The 17,979-nt window shown below is 44.8% G+C and overlaps 2 protein-coding genes across 2 annotated transcripts; one reads left to right on the top strand and one right to left on the bottom strand.

Annotated features, from left to right (window-relative positions):
- Positions 1-275: 275 nt before the first annotated feature.
- On the bottom strand, positions 276-10,661 carry znf142 (zinc finger protein 142; the record flags this gene model as incomplete). The annotated part of the gene is made up of 7 exons (XM_083641051.1): positions 276-868; positions 4,185-4,290; positions 4,461-7,407; positions 7,837-8,014; positions 8,179-9,003; positions 9,479-9,715; positions 10,181-10,661. The coding sequence occupies 7 exons, from the start codon at positions 10,659-10,661 to the stop codon at positions 345-347; spliced, it is 5,298 nt and encodes a 1,765-aa protein (XP_083497177.1). The 3' UTR covers positions 276-344.
- Positions 10,662-11,387: 726 nt separating this feature from the next.
- Positions 11,388-17,960, top strand: bcs1l (BC1 (ubiquinol-cytochrome c reductase) synthesis-like). Its single transcript, XM_083642425.1, has 7 exons — positions 11,388-12,130; positions 12,220-12,359; positions 12,506-12,700; positions 13,174-13,237; positions 14,521-14,693; positions 14,916-15,033; positions 15,935-17,960. The coding sequence occupies exons 1-7, from the start codon at positions 11,811-11,813 to the stop codon at positions 16,185-16,187; spliced, it is 1,263 nt and encodes a 420-aa protein (XP_083498551.1). The 5' UTR covers positions 11,388-11,810; the 3' UTR covers positions 16,188-17,960.
- Positions 17,961-17,979: the final 19 nt, after the last annotated feature.

Genomic DNA, 17,979 nt, shown 5'->3' with positions numbered 1-17,979 from the left:
TAATTTACAGGAATCATGATACAAGCAGTGAGAGCATGTCATAACATGAGTTAAGAATAAATGGTTTATTTCTAGTGTTTGTTGTTAACAGAGCAACATGGACCTTTATTCCAGGTTATAAGATCTGAATCATAATTAACATCCCTGTTTGCAGATATAAGATGCAGTCCTGCTTCTCAAATGCAAAATGTCTTTATATGCCTTATCTATATGGTTTCAGAATCACAGATCCCCCCCCCCCCCCCCCCCCAGTAGTACTATGCACTCACTATTACCAATTAAAACATTGGCAATCGAAATCAGACCCTTTGAAATAGAGGTTCCATTCAACAGTGGCACAATAATCATTCTGAATTGATCACTGCCTCTCTGTTGGACCCTTCTACTCCCTGTACCTCCAAGGTTGATACATGCTTCTCCTTGCCCGTCTCCGCTGCCCCCTCATCCAGTGTCCCTTGCAAGGCCTCCTTCAGGGTGAGGCTGACCGCTTCCGAGTCCCTCACCACCCCCTGCTCCACCGACATTTCCGGGTGGTGTCTCTGCAAATGCTTCACCACCTGGAACTTCTGCTTGGCTCTGTAGGAGCAGTGGCGACAACTGAATGGTTGCTGCTTGGTGTGAGAGAGGTAGTGATGTCTGAGACCCGCCGGCCACCGGAACGTCTTGTGGCACAAGCCGCAGGTGTACGGCCGATCGTCGCTGTGCTGCCGCTGGTGCGTCTTCAGTATGAACCGCGTCTTGAAGGCCTTGCCGCATTTCTCGCAGACGTAAGAGCGCACGTCGCAGTGCTGCGTGTCCCGGTGGGCGCGCAGGGCGTCCGCTCGGTTGGTGCGGTAGTCACACTCATCACAGGCGTACGGCTTCTCCCCTGCAGGTGGATGAGGGGAATATTTATTCAAGTTTTTTTTTCCTTTTCACTTCAACTGGAGTAAAGATTCGTAACAAGCCATTTGTGTTTAGCATACTAAACTAAAGCAAATTTACATGATTGTTCCAAAAGCTTTTTTTTTTTACAGAGAATATCAGAACAGCACCTAGGCCAATAAGCTGAAGCGTCAACTGAAGTCACTGATATACTTTTACCATGTGTACAGATTTGTGCATTATTTATCTACCGCTACACTACCCGGACGCCCCAGTTTTAATGCTTGACAATGCTGCCACGTAGTCAATTAAATCAAGGGAACCACAATAATAACTAGAATGTCTACATTTCCTAACGAAAATGTAATTGTGCTTGCTGTCCTCGCCATGCACCGCCTGGCTTCCAAAGTCCCTGCCCATGGACCTAGGGGGACTAAGTAGTTATGGGGGTGCCTATGTGAGTAAAAGGACTTTGGAGTAGAAGTACTTGGTAGGTGGGGAAGTCAGACGGTTGTAGCCTACTAGAGAGACACAAAAGGCTGGCCCAATCTCTGCAATCTAAAACTACATTACCTGCAAACTACAGCATCAATAATTACCATGTATTGTAAATGTCTCCAACTGTCTCAAGGAAAATAGGACATGATAACCTCCAGAGAAGTAGTATTCCTTGTAGTGTCATTCATGTTTATGGTTGCGACAACAACTGTTTACAAAACTAGCAGGCGTACCAGAGCTGCAAACACACAAGTGAAAAGCTATCAATGGCTGCATCTAATCAGCCAGTAACTAATGTAGGCTATCTTCCATTATGTTAGTGTAAGAAGTCAAATGTACTGATAATAGTCCCTGGTCACCAAAGTAATGTTACCCTTTTAGTTTTGTTACAGAGTTGCTGATCGGTTGTCATGTGTCCAGTCAGCCAGAGAAGCTGCTTGGGTAGCATGCTAACTAACGCCTAACGCAGTGGTTCTCAACTGGTGTAGCCTCAGGACCCACTATTTTCCTTGTCATGAAGTCGCGACCCAAATTTCAGATTTTTTTTTAAACCACTCAAATTTATTGAACAAAAAATAGCGCATTTATTTAATACACAATGCCTTCATGCACTGTCAAATTAACAAAAAAGTGCAACAGAAGTGCAACTAGGGCTAAAAACCAATTGAAATAAGGCAGACTTGAATTACAGGCCTATATGTTTTTAAATTTAAACAAGTCAAACTGGTCATGGTCAGAAAGTCTTATTTGAACTGTATGAAATATGAAATAAAAGGCAGACTTTTCTTGAATCACAGGCAGGCTATATGCTTTTTAGTTAAACTGGTCATAACTTTTAATTAAACTGGGGCCATGCTAATCCAGTTTCAATCATCTGAATTGAACTAAAATTAAATATGAAATGAAAAGGCAGAGTTCTCTTGAATTACAGGCAGAGCATATGCTTCAGCTTGTTAAACAAGTGAAACTGGTCAGGCTAATCCAGTTTCAATAATCTGAATTAAAAAAAAAAAAAAAAGTACTGTACTGTAAAAGTCCGCGACCCAATCAAAACGGCCCCGCGACGCTACCCACCAGTTGAGAAACGCTGGCCTAACGCTAGCATTAGCTCAATTAGCTTGTTGCAACTAGTCCCAAACATTGATGAACAGTGTGTCCTAACGCCAGGGGGACAAGGTGTTTGTTTTGGCTGGCTGAGGTTAGCCTATAAGGCACAGTTGTTGTGGCTAACAGCCTCCATTCACACTAGGCTATTCACACTAGGCTATCTCTTCCATTATGTTTTCAAACCCAGCTGGCTGTATAAAATGAACAACCACAAAGTGGTGACACTTACCCATGGGTTCAGTTCATTTTGTTCATTCATTGTTTTCTGGACATGTTACCATGCTACATTAACACAGCAGGTAACAGAACAGACAGGCCTCCCATGGTTGGCGACAAGTGTATATCATTGTCTCTACCCAAGATGCAACACTGCTCTACCCAACATGCAACGCTGCTGCTCAGAGCTGCTCTTTAGCTCTATTAATCTGGTCAAATCTCACCGGATTCCTGTTTCCAGTACACTTTTAGCATTTGGTTTTTAACAGAGAAGAGTTGGAGCTGCTGAAAACATACAGTATGCAAATGAGAGTGAGACCATGAGTGATATACCCACTGAGATACAAGCATAGGTGTGTCTGTTGTCTGTATAATAGCGTGCGTGCGACAAGTGTCAAGTGTCATACAAGAAGGAAGGCTGGCCATAATGAGAATGAATCTGCACTTCCTGCCGCCCTTCAAAATAAAACCATTTAGAAGGGACAGGCACTGAATGCTGCTATAGCGCCCCCTAAAGGCTAAATGACAAAATACTTCTGATATAGGCTCAGAGTACATCCCTCCACACCTGTAGCAAGTTTGGTTAGCATTGGACGATTTTTGTGAAATAGGCCCCACCCACAGAAGATTGGAAGTGGATTACGGTATATCGCAATGGTGTGTTTTTTTTTTAAACTTCCAAATCAGTGTTGTGCAGGACACTCCTCACATGATGTGTGCGTTGGTTTGGTGAAGATTGGACAAAATTTCAAGGAGAAATGGCAAAAAAACTGTTTTGGACAAAATGCAAAATGGCGGAAAATCTAGTCAGACGGAATTGAGTAGATGCGGGACGACCCAAGGAATGCAGGGAAAAAAGAATTTTGATGATAGACCCTACGGGTCAAAAGTTATGGACCAAAAGGTAAGGAGGGCTGTTATAGCGCCACCATCTGGTCAATTGGTGAAATTCTTTCGGGGATAGTAAAAGACCCCTCAGTGCACCTCCCTACCAAGTTTCGTAGCTCTAGCTGTTATGGTTTCTGAATGACAGCTAATTTACTGCAAGATTTTGTATGATTTTTCCAAACCCCATGCAAGTCAATGGGGGAAAAAATGGCGCTTAATGGCGAATTGCGGCCAAACCGCTTTCACAAACCCTTAACAAAGTCATAGCACACCTGTCCTCAATAAGCCGGTCATTTTGAGGTCTGGCATGTCTATGTGGCGCAAAAATTGGGGGAGTTATTAGTCGTAGAACTTTTTGGCAGATATAATAATAATATTAAGTATGTGGGATTTCAAGATTGTGCCTTGCTTGTCAGCAAGCACAATAATTATACTGAGGGAAGAGAGACTGTCATTAATTTTCCCCTTGCAGATTTTTCAAACCAAGCCAAATTCTTCAGCTTACAAGGCTCTAATCGAGTATACCTATTCACAAAGTATTACAATAATCAAGCCTCTGGTCTTGCTGATACCTGTGTGCTTGGTCATGTGGTACTTCAGCTGGGTCGTACCTGTGTGCTTGGTCATGTGGTACTTCAGCTGAGTCGCCCACTTGCATTTGTAGCCGCACTCTGGACACAGGTACTTCTTCTCCTCTACGTGAACTCTCATGTGAAACTACAGCAAAAAAAAATAGTGCAATGTGAAAATATAGTCAACTTAATCACAATTGTATAATTTATCATTTCCCTTTGCTTTTTGGAGGGAAAGTCAATATCACATTAGAGCATTGTGATTATTAATAGCGTTCCAAGTCAAGTGGCATCAGTGACAGGTTAAGCGCTCACCTTCAACCTGGAGGGATCCGTGCAGGTGTAACTGCACTGCTCACAGCTGTAAGGCTTCTCCCCGGTGTGTATGCGAACGTGCCACGTGATCTTCTGCTTGTTGCGGGTGGAATACGAGCAGTCTGTGCACTTGTAAAGGCGTTTGCCCCCATGCGAACGGAGGTGCTGCTCCAACACGAGCTGATGCCGACAGGAAAACTCACAGCTGCTGCACTTGAGAGGCTTGTCCTCTGGGGATCCCTGCTCGTGCTCATCCAGGAGGTGTTGAGCCAATCCCTGCCTTGTTTTGGTAGCAAACGGGCACAGCTGGCACTGATGTGCCATGTGAGTTCTCTGGTGCACCTCGAGGCCTTCCTTTGTCTCATAAGACTCCTGGCAGATGGTACACTTCAGCTGGGGGTGCTTGCTGTGCTGGTGGCTCTTCAGTGTGGCCTCACTGCTACAGGTGTGGTCACACTGCAGGCAGGAGAAACAGGCCTGCAGCTGGTGCACACGTTTGCAGTGGTTCCTCAGTGCCACGTCTGAGCTGAATCGAGCGTCACAGTGAGCGCACGCGTGCTCCAACTCCCCCGTGTGGCATCGGAGGTGGTGCCGCCTGACGTCGTCGAGCGTGTAGCCGCTGAAGTCGCAGAGTGAGCAGAAGTGCGTCGGCTGTCGGTCGTGGATGCGCGTCTTGTGCTGACGCAGTTTGGTCATAGTCCCAAAGGTCTTGTTGCACTTGTTGCAGCTGTGGCGACCGACGCCAGTGTGGAGAGACTCGTGCTCCTCCAAGCGATGGCGCCTTGTGGTGCTAAAAGGGCAGTAACAGCAACGGTGGGGTTTTGCACCCTTGTGTTTGAGTGCAACATGTTGGACCATGCAGCGTTCTTGCTTACAGGTGAAAGTGCACTGCTCACAATGCAAACGTTTCGTTTTGGTAACAGCAGACTTGTTTTTCTCATGGACAAGCCGAACATGATTGGCCAGTGAAATCTGAGATTTGGCTACAAATGTACACACTTGGCACTGGATTTCATCCGGCTTGAGGCAGCCTCGCTTTATATGGCTGTTTAATGCCCTTTTCTGACTGCACTTGAACGCACAGCTGGGACAAGAGAACATTTGACTTTTCATAGAAGCTTTTACTGGACTTCCATTGTCTTCCTCCACAAAGTCCTCCCCTGCTGTAAACGCCTCATTACTGTCTTCATCTTCCACCATTTGATTCTCTTTGATCCTCAAAGTCTTTCTGCAGGTTGAGTAGTGGCGATCAACTGTTGCAAGCCTGACTGATGAAAAATTGCAGCGCTTGCATATGAATTTCCCATCTTTTTGAGTGTAAGGGGAGTCATTCTTCAATGAACCAGTTTTGTGTTTGTTACCAGAAAATCTTTGTTTTTTCACAAGCTTACCTTTCAATCGCTTATTTAACTGAATTCTGCTTTGCCGACTTCTTGATTCACTGGAGCTACCTGCTTTATTAACAAAGCCTTTTACTGTTAAATGAGATGTACATATGTCCTCTCTTTGTTGATGTAATTCTTGGTCTTCTGAATCTTTGGTAATCATATTATCTAAAGGTGGAAGCTCCGTTTGATCCATATTTGTTCCTTTATCAAGATGTTTAGATCCATGAGCAGACTTCTCTTCTGCTGCAGCCATACCTGTAGTTTCTATGCCTACAAATGTTTTTCGCTTAAGTGCTGGGCACTTCTTCACAAGGTGGCTATCAAGGCCTCGCCTCTGTTTGAACTGTGCCCCACAGGCTTGGCACGTGTGCCCCTTCAGCCTACCATGGCACATAGACTGGCAGTGGTACTTCAGCGCACTCTCCTTACGACTTACATAAGAACACTTGTCACAGCGATAAACATCTTTACTCGGCACCACGAGCATTTGCACCCGTCCTTCCAAAACCATCGCTTCTGCTTGGTCCTTGTCATGCTTCTTCATAGCCTTCAGGCGGCTCTCAGACTCTAACCACTGTTTTTGTCCAGAGGGATAAGAGGAACTGATGATTCCACCAGCATCCTCCACGTCAGATGCTTGAATCTGACTCTTTGCAGGTTCAACTCGTTGGCTTGTATCATCCAGTGGATCATAGTTATCATCCGAGTCACTTTGTTCATCTGCCAAAGCTACACCATCATCCTTTGATGAACATGAAGATGTAGAGATATCGGTCTTTACTTGTTGTGTGACAGACCCTTTACAATTTAAAGAGGGTATCCTGGGAGTTAGGTTTGTACTATTTTCCACCTCATTTTGCATAGAAGGGGTTTCATATTCAGTAGTTGATAGTGTAGTCAAAACAAGAGTACAGTACTCCTCAGGACTGTTCACAGATGGAGTGCTATCTGAAATACTTTCGTCAGCAACCTCTCGAGGAACATCACCACAAATCTTTGCTGAATCCAAACGAGCTACAGTTTCCTTATTGGTGTTTTGGTCTGCTGAGTCTCTTTGGGTCTCAGTAGCTGGAGAGCGTGGAGGCCCTTCGGTGGGTTGTTCAGATTGCTCATGAGCTGTGGAGGGCTTCTTGTAGAAGTCTTGCATGAATTCAATTGAGTTCCTCTCCTTCTCCTTTGCAGCATAGTTTTCTAACCATGCTTTGTCCCCAGGCACATACCCATGGGTTTTCCTCTTGTGCAGAAAGAGGCTGGTGCCACTGAAAGAGGAGTAGAAGCAGAGGGCGCAACGGAACTCTTTCAGCTTGGTATGTTTGCAGTTCTCATGGTTTTGAAGGACTTGCCGGTAGCCGGTAGTATATGTGCAGTATTTGCACTGATAGAGAGTTAGCTGTATCTGTCCAGAGTGTTTGGCCAACATGTGATTGCGAAGCTCGTATTTGCGCTTGCAGGCGTAAGCACAGATCTCACACATGAGTGATTTGGCCTGATGACGTAGCTTGTGGCTGTTTAGCTGATCCATGCGGTGACAACGATAGGAGCACTGATCACACTGATACCTAGAGGAGACAGGAATTGGCCATGAGAAAAATATTGTATAAAGACTATTGCACCATCCCACCCCCACACACACACACACATAATACTGTGTGTGTGTGTGTGTGTGTGTGTGTGTGTGTGTGTGTGTGTGTGTGTGTAGGTACGTATATATGTGTATATATGTTTATGTATGTATGTATATATATATATATATATACCGTATATTATATATATATATGTTTATGTATGTATGTATGTATATATATATATATATATATATATATATACATATATATATATACACACACACACACACACACACACATATACATATATACATAATATATTGATAGATCATCTCCTCTATTTGTCCCCAACAGTGTTGGGGACAAATAAATGCATAAGTAAAAACATAAGGGTTTCCATAAATAACATCTACAGTACTGTACCTGAGGTCCCCTTCATGTTTCCGCATATGCACATTCAGATAGTGCTTCCATTTAGTGGCATATCCACATTCAGCACACATAAAGTTCTTGTCGTCTGAGTGAGTGAGCTGATGTTTTGAGAGGTAGGACTCATCTCGACACCTGAAGTCACAGAGGCTGCACTTGTGGGGCTTCTCACCTTTTAAGAAGAAAAAGAAGAAATGGAGTGATAGAATTAATGCCAGCCAGAATTAGTAGTTTCCACAGGAATGACCTATATCGCAAATGGAGACTGTACGGTGCTTCATATGTAAAGCACCAATTATAAACCAATAAAATATTGAAAACCAATTCTATCCTCACCACTGTGCATCAACAAGTGCCGTTTCAAGCCACGCTTATGCGAGGTCACGTAGCTGCACTGTGAACAGCGATAAATCTTCTCGTTGGCGTGCAAATGTCCAATGTGCTGTTCAAACTCCACGGGGTTCAACGTGACAAAGGAGCAGAAGTCACAGCGAAGCTCCTCGTTCCCCGGGTGGCCTTGTCTCTGGTGCTGGAGGAAGACGGTCTTGTTCGAGCAGGAGAAATCACACTGGGAGCAGTGGTAGGCGAGGTGTGTCCGATGATGATCCTCCATGTCCTTCTGACTTCGGAAAATGGCACCGCAGGCGTGGTGACGGCATTCTACCGCCTTGACCCCGTGCTCTTTGGTGGTGTGTCTCAGTAGTGCCTTGCGCAGCGAACTCTGGAAGGAGCAACCTTCTTCAAAACAAGCCACTGACTCGCGATCCAGCAGGAGGTTGTGCGTCTTCATGTGAGCCTTGAGGGACCTGCTCTGGTGAAAGCTCTGGCCGCACGTGGGGCAAGGATAAATGTTAGAGTCTAGGTCACCCCCTGCCTGGTCAGCATGCATGCTGGCAAGGTGGCGGCTGATTGCATTCCGCTCCACCGCTGAATACTCGCACAAGTGGCAGTGATGGACTTTTTCACCCGCCTCACGGAGCTTATGTATGCGTAGCTTGCTCTTGCTGGTGAAGTGACGCTTGCAGGTGGAACACTGGAGGCTGGGGTCAGGGAAATGCAAGCGGAGGTGCTCCTTCAGGTGGGAGCGCATCTTGAAGCAGCGCCGACACTTGGGGCAGGTGTGAGTGCGATAGATGTGCTCTGCATCCTCTGCCAGGTAATCTATAGTACAAGAACATATGAAACACATTTGAACAGTTACAAAGTTTGTGCAAATTGTTATACTACCCTGGCTGATTTAAAAATAACCCTAACACTAACAAAAACAAAACCTACATTTTGTCTTTGTAACATTACTAGGTTTTACTAGACATTGGCCACATTGCCAAATTTATATATGATGACATCACTGATGTCATAGACATTGTGACATCATGTCTATGACATCATCAGTGACGTCAGATGTCACAATGTCTATGACATCATCAGTGATGATGATCACAATGTCTATGACAGCAGCAGCTGCAGGGTAGGAATCGATTTATTTATATGACCAGTTGGCCTTTTTTATATCACCTGAATAAGTTTATATCACCTGAATAAGGAGTATTGTTTTGCCATTTCTCTGTGCTTGATCATTTTATGCATATAATAAATCAACTTGACAATTACCAGGCAGATAAGTGTACATACATACCTTTGGAGGGTTGTGTGTCAGTGTCAGTTGTAACTGTTAAAGCTTTGTCTTTTTCCACCACCTTTTTGGCTCTTTTCGTCTTGTGCGTTTGCCTCTCAGGCTCTTCCCCATTCTCTTCTTGGGATAATGAAGACATATAAGCTGGGTTGGGTTTGTGTTTTCTTTTTGGCCTACCAGAGAGCAGCAGAGGCGGCTTGCTTCCACCAGTGCATGTTGTTGTGGGCACCATCTTATTTCCTAAGGAAAAATGTGCAAAACCTTTAATGGAAAATCTGCTTCTCTTCTAATGGAAACCCCCTTCAATAATCAGAACTGGTCAGTACAACCTCCCAAATAAAATATTGCCCTTATAAAAGATGGCAAAGGTCCTGGTTTTCCCATTGCAACCTCCATTAGTAAGGAAACCAAATACTTTTGCTGGCCCTCTCCACTCTCTCTATACCATAAGTCTTCTACTGTATTTTCTTGTGTGACTCTAGCGACAGATGCTAGAGCCCATATGGGTTTTAGACTCCTTGCTAGAGAGAAAAAACGTGACAAGAAAAAGTAAACCTTGCTCCCCAAGACTTCAAGAGACGATCTCTTTTACTGTCTATGGCTTACAAATGACACATATACACAGTATGTTGGAGGCCAAGAGGGGCTTTCAATTTTAAGTTTGTGTCAAACAGCACAATCTCATTCCTGGGTGGGTGAACTTACCGTGAGGGCCAGTAGGAGGACTGCTGTGCTCCAAAGAGTGGTCCCTCAGTTCTTTTACATGATGGGTAACAAACTGGCAAAGAAGGCAGCTAAAGGGCAGATGGTTCCGCCAGTGGCTCTCCATCTCGCCTTGTGTGCAGAATGACAGTTTGCAGGACCGGAAGGAGCAAGGAATAAGGGTGAGACTGTGTGTGGATGTCAGGTGGGCTTGGTATTCCTGTCGATTTGTGCTGCTGAACTGGCAGCCTTGCTCAGTGCAGGGGAAGGGACCTTTGGGTGCATTCTGTCCACCGTGGCTTCGGAAGTGGTGTTTCAGTGCACCCGGCTTGGTAAACACCTCGCTGCATAAGGAGCACTTGTAATTCAACTGTCCTTTGGTGGATGCTGTCAACCTCTTGGAACAAGAGTGAGAGTCAAACACGCCACTGTCTGAGAGGCTTTCTCCACATTGTTCACAGACATGGGGCTCGACTGTCTCCATTGTGTCTATTGGAGAGAAAAAAACATAATTTGGGTTATAATGTGACCAATTTAAAAGGGCACGATGGCAGACATTTGTAATTTGTGTCCTGTTTTTTATGCCATATTATATGTAATAATGTGTTGTATGCACACAGATAAATTACACAGGCAGCATACATGTTATTCAGACACAACTGTATCCAACAACATTACCATTCTATAGGCTATGCCTATGATACAAATCTCGACCTACTGCCCAGGCTTCAGCAACCCTTTGTATCCTAAACAAGCACTGACATCACTCACTGACCCAGTTGTAACTGTCCCCAAGTATCCGTTATACCCGACTCACCTGACATTGCCTTAGCCACGCTGGAGTCTGGACCGTGGGAAAAACTCAGTTTATTAGCTAACGCTACTTGTTTGATAATGTTAGCTCGCTCGAATCACTTGAACAACGTCGTTAGCTTCTTGTGGTTTTGGTCGGAAAACGGTTTAGCATTAAATCCAAATTCCTGCCAAGTTAACGTTAGTTAATTTCACTATGGGGGTCTGGGTCTGAACACACTACAGTGTACAATACCACGCGTATGATTTACCAAGCTTGTTAGCTTATCCAGTTTAGCAACCTTGCGAGCAAAACAATGTTTAGGTAGGAACTAGGAACGAAAATATCGCGGTCCCTCCGACGAACACAGTCGGAATTATATTTACCAAACACAGCAGATAGTGTACCAGAGGTCGCTGTCCGCTGAAACCGCGGCTGAAACCTGGCTGAAACTGACAACTATTACAACTCTGGTAAGGTTTATTAGTTCATTGAAGTGAAATTGACTGCCGTGGCGTAACGTTTTTCTTTGCATTAAATTGCAACTTCATCACGGAAGGATGGAAAGTATAACACGAAGACTGAAAATACGCTTACATGAAACTACCGGTAGTTAGTTAACCTACTACGTAACTGTCATCGATTGGAAGATTCCTCACTAGGCAGGCAGCAAGCCTCTACCTAAACCTGATAAAAACAGACAGACAGGCAGACTGATTGATGATGACTGTCATCCTTCATTGGCAAACTGACTGAAGAATCACACAGATCTTTCCTGTTACAAAGGGATAAAGCAGCTATAGCCTCTGATTGTACTGGAGGCATCCAGAGCTCTGCGCCATGGGTCTGTCGGACCTCATCGACAGCCTTAAAGACAACCCGTACTTCGGGGCTGGGTTTGGACTGGTGGGGGTCGGGACAGCGCTGGCTGTGGCCAGGAAAGGAGCCCAGATCGGGACGATCTTCTTCCGCAGGCACTACATGATCACCCTGGAGGTCCCCAGCAGGGACAAGAGCTATCACTGGCTGCTCAGCTGGATCACCAAGCATGCCCGGCACACCCAGCACCTGAGCGTGGAGACCTCTTACCTGGCGCATGAGAGCGGAAGAGTGCACACCCAGTTTGACTTCCACCCGAGTCCTGGGAACCATATCATCTGGTGAGGAGATAGTAAAACGCCCAATATACACCTACTACACACAGATAACCTTTACTCACTAATTAAAAATACAAAATGTGTGTCTGCAGGTACGGGAGGAAGTGGATCAGGGTGGAGCGAACCAGAGAGAAGCAGATGGTGGATCTGCACACAGGAACGCCGTGGGAGTCCGTCACCTTCACTGCTTTGGGCAGAGACAGAGAGATCTTCTTCAGTATCTTAAACGAAGGTACTTACTGCTTATAGTAATAATCTAAGCATCATTATGCTGCCCATTTTGAGTCTAGTCATTTGGAAGCTCTCATTCTTGTCTGGTGTGAGCTCACTTTACGGTTGAGTGGTCACTGAGCTGTCCTTCATGTTTTGGTTTTGCAGCCAGAGAGTTGGCCCTGAAGCAGGAGGAGGGGCGGACTGTGATGTACACGGCCATGGGTGCTGAGTGGAGGCCCTTTGGGTTTCCACGGCGACGCAGGCCGCTCAGCTCCGTGGTCCTGGGGGCGGGCGTGGCCGACAGTCTCGTAGATGACGTGAAGGATTTCATCGGAAACCCCAAGTGGTACACAGACAGAGGTAGTGTGTTCTGGTGTTACTGAGGAAGGGCTCAGTGACATGTAGCCCCAGCTCAGGAAGGGGCAGTAACTGATACTACTCTATATTGTGGTAAAAGAGCGATACAGTTTATTACATCGCCCCTAATTTTTGGCTGGATCGTAATAGCAGGGCCAGCCCTATACCCCCACTTGTTATTACTGTGACCACCGCGTTATCTGGTGACTTGATGGGAGGCTGAACAACAAAGGCAGACACACAGGTCTCAGGTCTTTCTGTCGTCATTGATGTTTTATTTCCCCCAAAAGAGGGAGCCCGCTAATAAATTAAACTGATGGAATCAGTGGATGGCTTCACTTAATATATTTTGGATGCTGTTGGTCGGATTTTGTGTAAATCTAAACCATATATATATATATATATATATACTGTATGTAAGCAGTAGTTCTGCTGGTTCATCTGGTTGACAGCGGCTGTACTTCTTTCCCATACAGGAATTCCTTACAGAAGAGGATATCTGCTCTATGGACCTCCAGGCTGTGGAAAGAGCAGCTTCATGTGAGTCTGCTGATTATTATTTTGTCATCCTTAAGCCCAATTTATGCTTGGTCTGGCGACACTTTTGAAACCGTCGCCGACAGAAATGAGGACTTGAGTCGACACTTTCAAGTGTCGACGAGCAGTGTCTGCTACCTAGTGAAATTTCTAGTGTCGCTGACTATGTCACATAAGCCACTTCTTAACATGAAGTCTGGATCATGTCTGGCTAGCCAGAGCAGGATATTTTCCGGTTTTACCTTTCTAGACATGAGGAGTCTGTGTTTAGAAACAACTGGAAATGGTCAGTATTCTCTCTGCCAGGGCCTAAAAAAAATAAGTTTTGGTTCCTGTTGGTTGTCAGTTGAGGTGATGGGTCGGTAGGGATTTTTTTTTCTCCCCCCCCCCCCCCCCCCTTTTTTCCAGTGGCAGCAAGGGATAGATAGGAAATATATATATTTTTGTATTTTCCTTAAAATTACAGCAGCGATGGATACTTTTTTCATAACATAGCCTACATGTACTCTACCACTGTGCTCTACACACGTTTTTATATTAACAAAATATTTAAGTCAATATGAATGCTTTCATATCAAACATGTTTGATATTTAGGACTGAAAATCTGCGCGAATACATCATCCTGCTGCTGCGCAAGCCTCCCGTCATTATCGTTAATTGACGCGGCGCCGCACTGCAGGCATCAGATAGGCTACCAAATACCAACAGCACAGAACCATGAGTATAGTGACGCGCAAGTCTGATTGGCTATATAGACGGCACATGCGCACGACTTCCTTGTTTTGGTTTTCGCTGAAATGAAATGAATGAACGTGTCCTCCCTATTTTTATCAGCCTGTCCTTGATGTATGATTTCGTGAAAATCACAAAGAACATCGTGACCAATTTCCCAGAGAGAGAGGAGGTGAGTTGTGTGGTTGTGTGTCGTTTATATGCGGCGGCAGCCAAGTACGTTACATCTTGCCTCCAACGTGGTTTCACTGTGCATTCCCTCTCTTCTCTTGGCTGTCTGCACTTATAGCGTTCGAGTGTCACGTGACCATTGAACCGAGGCGAACGTTCACTGAAGTATAAATGCAACACCATGAGTGACACTTTCTTTTTCGTCTGCGACCATGTGCTGAGCGACACTTTCTAATAAGTATAAATTAAGCTTTACCCTTCCTACCTCAGTGAGAGCTGTGTAACAGAAAGATGGACCATAAGTCAAGTCAAATTTAGCAACTCTGTATGAGTATCTGTACTAATACACAGTTTGATGCGTGACTCTTGGTCTGTGTTTCAGCACGGCGCTGGCAGGCGAGCTGGGCTACAGCATCTGTCTGATGAGTCTGAGTGACCGAAGCCTTTCTGATGATCGTCTGAACCACCTGATGAGCGTGGCGCCGCAGCAGAGCATCATACTGCTGGAAGACGTCGACGCAGCCTTCGTCAACCGAGAGCTGCTCCCCACTGAGAGTAGGTAGCAGGGAAGGAGACACCAGACTTTGATTTCAAAGGGTTATTAGAAATGTATATCTTATGTATTCATTTCTCAACTATGCTTTTTTAATCCAAAGTTCAGACATTTTCAATCATGTATTTGTTGCTTTGGAAGATGTGGAAATTCACAATTGTGCCAAAACCAGAGTTGTCTTGTTGTCATCCAAGTTACTGAGCTTTGTGTCTCTGCACCCCCAGACCCTCTGGCCTACCAGGGAATGGGAAGGCTGACCTTCAGCGGACTGCTTAATGCTTTGGATGGAGTGGCGTCGTCTGAGGCCAGAATAGTCTTTATGACTACCAACTTCATCGACAGGTACTGGTGCCAGAGGAATTTGTGGACAATTTCTTTCCATAAATGCCTTTTTCATGGCTGTTACCATCTATTTGTAGTGGTGGTGGGTACATAAATTTAAAAACATCCCTTCTCTCAACAGTTCTTAATGGAGTTTTGATCCCCATGAAATGAACTCCCATTACTTGAATTCCTGTCTGGAAGGAAGGAAAGGCCACTGTGACCTCACGACTGCAGGAACGCCTCGAGGCAATTTCTTCTAATTTGGCTCAAACATCCACTTGGACTCTAGTGGATGAACCGATTAGATTTTGGTGGTTAAAGGTCAAAGTTCAAGGTCACTGTGGCCTCACGTCTGTCCGTTCCATCGAGGAAGGGGGTGGGGCTATGTAAAAGGGGCTATAGCTAGGGAGAGGAATGTCGTAGAGTCAGGATTCGAGGGGTGGATAGGGAGAGTGGCTAGGGGGTGGGGCTGGTGGGAGGGGTGTGTTGAGTGATGGGGGTGGGGCTAGGGGAAAGGGGCTATAGCAAGGGATAGGAAGATCATAGAGCGTAGGGATATGTGGGGTGGTCACTGGTGGGAGGATAGGGGTAGGACCATTTTCCATGTTGAAAACGATTAGCCGTGTTGTTGAGGTACTCAACAACATTGCCAAACATTGCCTAAAGTGCCATGAGGCTGAATGGCCACACCACTGACTGTGGGCTTCAAGGTATTTGTGCTTGTATGCGTCTGGACAGACATGGATGTAGACTGCAACTTGACTTGTTGGTGGAGCCATACAACTGCGAGGCGGTTATTTCTAGTTCTACAGGAAATGCATCAAATCCAATCAAGTAAAGATGCCATTTCATGGGGTCCTTAAAGCAATTTAATTTCAGTGAGATAAACCTACTTATTGTTTGTAATCTCTGTACACAGGCTAGACCCAGCACTGATCCGGCCCGGCCGCGTGGATCTGAAGCAGAAAGTGGACTACTGCACCAGCTGGCAGCTCACCCACATGTTCCGGCGCTTCTACCCAGACCAGCCGCCCTCTGAGGCGGAGCGTTTTGCCGAACGAGCGTTGGCCGACCACCCTGAACCCAGCGCTGCACAGGTCCAGGGACACTTCATGCTGTACAAACTGGACCCAGCGGGCTCTATAGACAATGTTGCCTTAATGAAAGCATGAGAGGACTTGAAGGAGTTCGGCGAAAGTTCCATGAAGAAACATGAGGATTATTTTTTTCACATTCACAATTGCGGTTCTGTAGCCTGTTGCACCACCTGAACGTAAGTTCTCTCTACACCCTTACACAGCAGTTAGTTTGACACTTCAGTTCAGGTTATTTATACAGGAAAAGATTACAAGTGACCATTAACCACTTGGGATCTGTTGGATAAATATGAGGAGATCATCATTACCACAGACAGAGGAGGAGAGTCGAATTGAGCTGAGTTTATTCAGGAGAATCTGGTGGTTCACTGTATCATAGGCTTTACCAAAATCAATAAAAATGGCTCCAGTGACATTACCTTTGTTAAGTGAGGTACGAATTTGTTCAGTAACTAATAATAATGCAGACATAGTAGAGCGGGAAGAACGGAAACCAAATTGGAAGTCAAATTGGTTATTGCTTTCAAGGCGATTGTTTAATTGGTTTGAAATGGCTTTTTCCAATTAGTTTTGATATTACTGGGAGGATGGATATTGGCCTGTAATTTGAAACAAGAGTGGGATCATCAAGTTTAAAAATTTAGTTGATTTGAGCAGTTTAACATCCAGAGGGAAAAACAAAAAGCCTAATGCAGAGATTGATCAGATGGTGAAAAAGTGGCATGAAACTGCATGAGAAAGACATTTAAACCATTTGTATCATAAGCTTGCGAATTTTTCAAAGAGTTGAAAATATCCCACAACTCACTCTGTTTAATCTCGGAGAAAGAAAAAGAAAACTGGTTAGATGTCAGGTGGGGATCAATGGGGGTAACAAAGTTAGTACCTTGTATAGAAATTAGAATGTTGACATTCTTTTTCTTCAGATTTTCACCAGTGATGACCTTTAGTGTCTGCTGACTCTGCCACAAAGCTTTAGGATTAGAAGCTGTTAGAATGATTTGTTTTTGAAAGTAGGGTCCGCTTTAGCTTTGCGTATTTCTGTGCTACATTTGTTTCTAGTCTCTATGAAATGCGTTTTATTTTCCACTGTTTTCCACTAAAGTTGTGTCTTTGTTTAGTTGCACCACGGAGACGTAAGATACATCTTAACTAGTAGAGTGTAAAGTCCACACCAAAAATAGTGTCCCAGAAAAGTTCGTTTTCACTTTCTGTGACCAATCAGCGAAAAGCAGGGTGGAAACGGTGTTTATTACCGTTGGCAAATTAAGCGTAATGAAAACAGTCTCGCTACCATGTCGGGATGTATTGCCTACCACAAATTAGGGGTTCAAATTTCATTAACACTAACCAAATGATAATGTTATTGCTATTCGTTAGGTCTGTGGCGAGCTCTTCATCAACATTGCATTGTAATATAACATACCGCCATCCTCTCATCCTCAGTACTTGCTAAATTTTTTCTCCGTAAAGGACTGTGTGATTCATTATCTTACTATCGCAGAGAATGCGTTGCCGATGCGAAACAGCCGGTATAATTTGCTCCTCCTCCTCCAAATGATCCCACTTTTCAAAACGATGCACCATGGTGCCCACTTGCCAATCACTATGCCAGCCGTGCCAACCATTATTTTCCGGAGGACTTTACACCTAGTGACGGCTAGGTGTAAGATTTAAGTTGTAACTTATGCCTACGTACATTGTAACAATTTCACTTGGTGCAACCATTATTTTCGGTTCTGTTATTTATGAATGCATTGCACAATGCATTGATACCAAATAAACACAATTGTCTGAAAACGATGGTGAATTCGTGTTTTTGCATCATGTGAAAGGCAGCGGTAACTAGGGCTGGACCAAAAATCAT

The sequence above is a fragment of the Poromitra crassiceps genome, assembly GCF_964638095.1.
Source record: "Poromitra crassiceps genome assembly, chromosome: 8".
Classification (NCBI taxonomy): Eukaryota; Metazoa; Chordata; class Actinopteri; order Beryciformes; family Melamphaidae; genus Poromitra; species Poromitra crassiceps.
The sequence above is the reverse complement of the archived record's forward strand: the minus strand, read 5'-3'. Positions and strand labels throughout refer to the sequence as shown.

What these genes read in the sequence shown, in the direction of transcription:
- bcs1l (XM_083642425.1), top strand. Translation starts at nt 11,811, where the DNA reads ATGGGTCTGTCGGACCTCATCGACAGCCTTAAAGACAACCCGTACTTC. An exon ending in CTTCAGTATCTTAAACGAAG is followed by an intron (nt 12,360 to 12,505) that starts GTACTTACTGCT and finishes TTGGTTTTGCAG; the next exon opens with CCAGAGAGTTGGCCCTGAAG. An exon ending in ACTACCAACTTCATCGACAG is followed by an intron (nt 15,034 to 15,934) that starts GTACTGGTGCCA and finishes CTCTGTACACAG; the next exon opens with GCTAGACCCAGCACTGATCC.